Source organism: Microtus ochrogaster, chromosome 1 (genome assembly GCF_000317375.1).
Source record: "Microtus ochrogaster isolate Prairie Vole_2 chromosome 1, MicOch1.0, whole genome shotgun sequence".
Taxonomy (NCBI): domain Eukaryota; kingdom Metazoa; phylum Chordata; class Mammalia; order Rodentia; family Cricetidae; genus Microtus; species Microtus ochrogaster.
In genome coordinates, this window is record NC_022009.1 from 82,604,769 (window position 1) to 82,610,869 (window position 6,101).

Genomic DNA, 6,101 nt, shown 5'->3' on the forward strand with positions numbered 1-6,101 from the left:
TGTCTTAGTGACAGTGTCCTTTGCTTTACAGAAGCTTCTCAGTTTTAGTAGGTCCCATTTATTCAATGTTGCCCTTAATGTCTGTGCTGCTGGGTCTAGTAATCTTTAATTATGACAGAGGTTACAACTGATAAAGACAGCACTAATACTGAAACTGTGGTCATCAACTTCATATTAAATAAAAATGGTAGGCACTTTCTTGAAAGTAACTTCAAGCTGAATACCAAATACAAGTAATGGTAAATGTGATAGGAATTCCCTAAGACACAACACCTCTGTGTACAGTGGGGAGGACACATCAGAGGTGAAGTTAGAGGACATACACAGAGTTGTAAATAAAGAGCAAAGAGACACCCTAAATGTAGACAGCATTGTTCAATGAGCCAGGGTCCTACATTGAATCAAAAGTAGAAGGGATCTAAGCATTTTCTGACTCTCTTTCTGCCTGGGTGCAGCCCCCTCGTGCTTGCAATGCCATGAGGAGCCATATCCATAAACCAGAGTAAGCCTTGACCCTTAATTTGCCTTTTTTCAGGTATTTGGTATAACAAGAGAAAAGAAGCTATAAGATATTATAAATTTTCAAAAATTCCTTTTGCAGTAGCACTTCAGTCTTGAAGTACTACAACTCTTTTAGTCAATACTGAAAACAATTTTTAGTTATACAGGCAGTTATTTTGGTGATTTGGGGATGCAACAGTTGAAAACTGCACATTGTGTTCTAATAAAAAAGGGAGGAGGATGGGACATAGAGAAGTAGACGCTTGCAAGACTGAGAAGCGGAGAACATGGGAGAGTGGTACAAACACTTGTCTGAGTGCTGATGACAACGATTTAGTAAAGGAGAGGCAGTGATGGCACAAGAGTGGAAATAATAAAATGAGAAGAGGGAGTAAGAAAGGAAAGGATGGAGGGAGAGAGAGGAAGGAAGAAGGGACTGGGTCCTTACCCCTCCCTCTAGCCACTTGCCTGCAGATCAGGATATAGCTCTCACCTGCTCCAGTACGATGCCTGCCTGCCTGCTGCCACACTTCCTGCCATGATGAAAATGGAGTAACCTCTGAAACTGTAAGCAACATATCAACTGTTTTCTTTAAAAAGAGTTGTCAGGGGCTGGAGAGGTGGCTCAGAGGTTAAGAGCACTGACTGCTCTTCCAGAGGTCCTGAGTTCAATTCCCAGCAACCACATGGTGGCTCACAGCCATCTATAATGAGATCTGGTGCCCTCTTCTGGCATGCAAGCATACATGGAAGGAATGTTGTATACATAATAAATAAATAAATCTTTAAAAAAAATGAAAATAAAAAAATAAGAAGAGTTGTCAGCTGGGAGGTGATGGCACACGCCTTTAATCCCAGCACTTGGGAGGCAGAGGCAGGCAGATCTTTGTCAGTTCGAGGCCAGCCTTGTCTACAAGAGCTAGTTCCAGGACAGGCTCCAAAGCTACAGAGAAACCCTGCCTCAAACAAAAAAAAAAAAAAAACACTGTCATGTCATGGTGCAAGGTGTCTCTTCACAGCAATATAAACTCAAATCCAGTGCAGTTTCACTGAGATGGTGATTTTTCCAGCAGATGGGTCATCACATTAGGGTTTTAATTTTAAGACCATCTGGAGAGGGAAGCAACTGAACTACAAGGAGTGCTGAGAAAAGGGAACACCACTAATCTAGGAGGATAAATTACACCTCCCATCAGTCCAGAGTGAAATATATAGCACTGGAAAGCAACTGTGAAAAACTGGGGTAACTCCAGTTCCAGGGGATCAGACACCCTCACACAGCCATACATGCAGGCAAATCAACACTGCACACAAAATAAAAATAATAGAAAACAATCATAACCAACAGAAAGAGCAATGAAGGTTTTTTTAAAAAAAATCAATAAATGTAATACATATTCTTAAACCAGAAATGACACAGTCATTTCAACAGACACAGAAAGGAACTTTCATAAATTTCTACATCCTTCATGATGAAAGTCCTAAAGAAACTAGGAACCAAAAACACACACACACACACACACACACACACACACACACACACACACACACACACCAAAACATAATAAGGACTACATAGAAAAACTAAAATCAGGGACAAGAAAAGAGTGCCCACACTCTCCACCCTTATTCAACATAACGCTCGGAGTCTTAGCTAAAGCAGTAAGAGAAGGAACTAAAGGGTACAAATGGGAAAGGAAGGAGTAAAAGTCTCTATTTTCAGATGGCATGGCCTATACTTAAAAGTTTCTTAAGACACCACTAGAAAACTCTTAGACCTGATACATACTTGCAACAAAGGAGTAGGATACCAAGTCAACACAGAAAAATTAGTAGCCTTGCTATAGACTAATAACAAGCTTGCTACAAAAGAATTCAGGAAAAGTTCCCATTCACGATAGTGTCAAAAATACTAAAAGTATAAATAAACTTAACCAAATAACTAAAAGCCCTTTACAATGAATACCTTAAAACGCTACAGAAAAAAATTGAAGAAGACACCAAAGGATTGGAAACACTTCCCAAACTCATGCTCAAGGATTAGTAGAATTCATACTGTAAAAAGGCCATGTTACCGAAACCAACTATAAACCCAATGCAGTCTCCATCAAATTCCAATTACATTTTTTACAGAACTGGAAAAAAAAAGGAGCCCCAAGCAGAAAGAGCAATATTGGAGGTGTCCCAGTACTTGATCTCAAAATTATGGAGTCACTAAAGGGAAGATACTTCAAGAGATAGGCGTAGACAGGACTGTCCGAAAAGGACCTTAATAGCTCAATAGATAACACAAATGGGCTTATATAAAATTAAATAATTAAGCAACAAATAGGTATTAGAAATGTGTTCAAAGTCCTCTGCGATCAGGGGCATGCAATTAACTTTATTGAAATTTCATCTCACCCCTGTCAAAATAGCTATCATAAGGCAACAAATGACAATAAGTTCTGGCGAGTTAGTGGGAGAAGGTTATACACTAATGGTGAACTAAACCTTGTTTAGCCACTGTCTTTGTTAGGGTTTTGTTCTGCAGTGAAAAAGCACCACAACCACGGTAACTCTGATAAAAAAAAAAAAAAAAAACATTTAATTAGGTGGCTTACATTCCAGAGGGTCAGTCCATTATCATCATGGTGGGACATGGCAGCACACAGGCAGACATGGAGCTAGAGATGTAGCTCAGAGTTCTACATCTTGCACAGGCAACAAGAAGAGGTCTGTCACACTGGACATGGCTTGAGCATATATGAGAGCTCAAAACCCACTCCCACAGTGACATACATCCTCCAACAAGGCCATAGCTAGTAATTTCACTCTCTATGAGCTTATGGGGGCCAATAACATTCAAACTACCAAAGCCACTAAAGAAATCCCTGCAAGCTGTTCCTCAAAAAAAAAAATACAGCTAATAACACATTTTAGTATATATCATAAAGACTAGAAGTCACCATACCAGAAACATGTACATCTGTTTTTATTGCTTCATCATTCACAATAGCTAAGAAAACAAACCAGTCTAGATGTCCAGCAACATAGAAATGGAAAGAAAATGTGGTACATTTACAGAAGAAAATTTAAAAAATCTAAATGAGCAAAGCTTGGCATCCTGTAGATTGTCTGTAAGCATTGCAGTCAACAATGCACATGGTCACCCACACTGGGCCTCACAGGACCAACCCTGTCAACAGTCAGTCAAGAGGAGGGGCTCCAAGACTACTGGCTACTGGTAGATTCTGAGATGGAAGGAATTGCTTCTTTACTTTGTGAAACCACTGCTGAGAACACCAAGTTCCAGTAGATATCTCTAAACACATGGCCACACAGACAGCACTGATCAATCTGTGAGCCACAGAGCAAAACCAAGAGACACGAGCGTGAGAAGAGATCGGTGCAAAGGACCCGGAGATGAAAGTGGTCAATATACATTGTGTATGTGTGCAGAGTTGTCTAAGAATAAATTTAATTAATAAAACCATTTCATTTTCTAGTTTATAATCTTTAACAAATTCTTTAAACTATTTCATCATCTATATAAAATGGAAAAACAGCATCACTAATCTTACTATATAGTCTAAAAGATGCCTTGGACAAAACTGGAATGTTCCACAGAAATACATATATACACCACATAAAAATGAATTTTATATATGTTATTTTTCACATTTATTACCTGGGTCTCCACACCTTGCTCGAGCAGACGCTTAGCTTGATTTTCCACTTCAAGTCGTGCTCTTGCAATAAAGAGTAGATCATTTTCTATTACTTCTATTCCAGAAAGATCTATTCCTTGAGAAAGATAATCTATTAAAAAAATAGAGAAGTCAATATAAAATAAAAATGACAGAATCAAAACCATATATATAACTTCTTCAAAATCACTATGGATTTGTTGAATACAGTTGCTTCTCTCTCTCTCTTTTTGTTGGTTTTTTGTTTTTGTTTTTGAGGCAGGGTTTCTTTGTGTAACAGCCCTAGCTGTCCTGGAACTAGCTCTTTTAGAACAGGCTTGCCTCAAACTCACAGATCTGTAGTGCAGTCAAGACTAGAAATATCTCTGTATGGTGGCAGGAATCTGCCATGCTCTCCTGCCTGTTTACTCCTAGCAGACCCAATCTTGCTGCCTACCCAGGGTCTTTCACACTTACATAAGCATCTATCCCTCATCCTAGAAGTTTTCATTCAAAATTTTATTTCAGAAGATTTGGACAGCTTTAGATTTAAAAGACAAATAATATTATTCCTGCAATTTGTTAGCTAAAAATATAAGCATGGAACTGAATTTAGCCAAGTTGGGATAATGGTAATATTAAAAACTAATATTCTAAATTTAGTAAGAAAGTAAACTACTAAAAAAGTATTTGGGCATTTTAATATTTTCCCTTTAAGTATTATAACATATTGGATAAGTACATTCAAGTTACTAAAACTGTATTTCGTCTGGTCAAAATCCAAACCCTGAATCCATTAAGCCAAGTCCTAGATAAGATAGAAAGGAGCAGCACACCCAGAGGAAAATGTACAGGGTTGGCTGGCATCAGCAGATTCTCTCACACTGTAAGGGGAAATTATACTTTACAAGGGAAAGTTCCATGCAAAACTATTAACTGCCAACTAGATAAAGCCTTTAGAAATACCATGCTCATCTAGAAATTTTCTGAAGTAACAGAACTATTAAAAAAGAAATTATATAATACCATACATAATACAGAGGCAACCACTGTGGACCAGACGAGTGGATTTGCACGGGTATGATTGAACATTCTCAACAAGCACCAAAATAGCACAGAGCCTCCCCTGGGTGTTCATGTGAGAAAAAGCAGAGGAATCAAAAGCTGACACAGTGACTGGGCAGCTGGCTACAGTTACCAATCAACAAAAGTTGCCTCCTCCTACACACTTACTTTTCAAAGAGCACTATCCAAATGCATGCCTCAGAAGATGCATCTATAACCTTCATGTGCTCCAAAATCCGTAAGATATAGACTGAGCACTCTCTTCTAAGTTTAGCCTGTTTTTTTAACCTACCTGTGCACTATTCCTTTCTTGTTTTATTTGAAATTACAAATACTTGTTTTTGTCAGTGTGTTGGAGACAGAACCTATACATGTACGTGCACATCACTGAACTACCTCCAGAACAACAGTGTCTTTATACTTTATTATAAGCACTTATCCACCCACTACTGTTCATACAAATACTAAACATTTCCCAATGTTTTATCCAGCAAATGAAACAAAAGTTTACTTAGCCTTCTGCATAAGATATTGACTATCATAAGCAACTATTCTAAACAGTTTCAAACATAAAATGTTAAATATGTAGAATTATTTCTGTGAGAAAGTTATGAAGAGGGAATTGTTTGTTTCAGGGATATATCAAAGCAATAATCATTCAAAGAAGCATTTCTAAGTAATTTGATACAAATTATCAGATTACTTACACTTTTACAAATTATCTAAGTAGCCTTTAAAATAGCTATCGAGGGAAGGCGGCCGGAAGACCGGGCGGCGGAAGGCGGCCGGAAGACCGGGCGGCGGAAGGCGGCCGGAAGACCGGGCGGCGGAAGGCGGCCGGAAGACCGGGCGGCGGAAGGCGGCCGG

At 38.7% G+C, this 6,101-nt stretch overlaps 1 protein-coding gene across 1 annotated transcript in view; it reads right to left on the reverse strand.

Annotated features, from left to right (window-relative positions):
- The window catches only part of Cog5 (component of oligomeric golgi complex 5), a 253,334-nt gene that overhangs the window by 125,145 nt on the left and 122,088 nt on the right, over window positions 1-6,101 (reverse strand). The window contains exon 7 of the mRNA XM_005343875.3: window positions 4,172-4,302. Coding sequence (XP_005343932.1) covers window positions 4,172-4,302 — 131 coding nt within the window. The remainder of the gene's footprint in view (window positions 1-4,171; window positions 4,303-6,101) is intronic.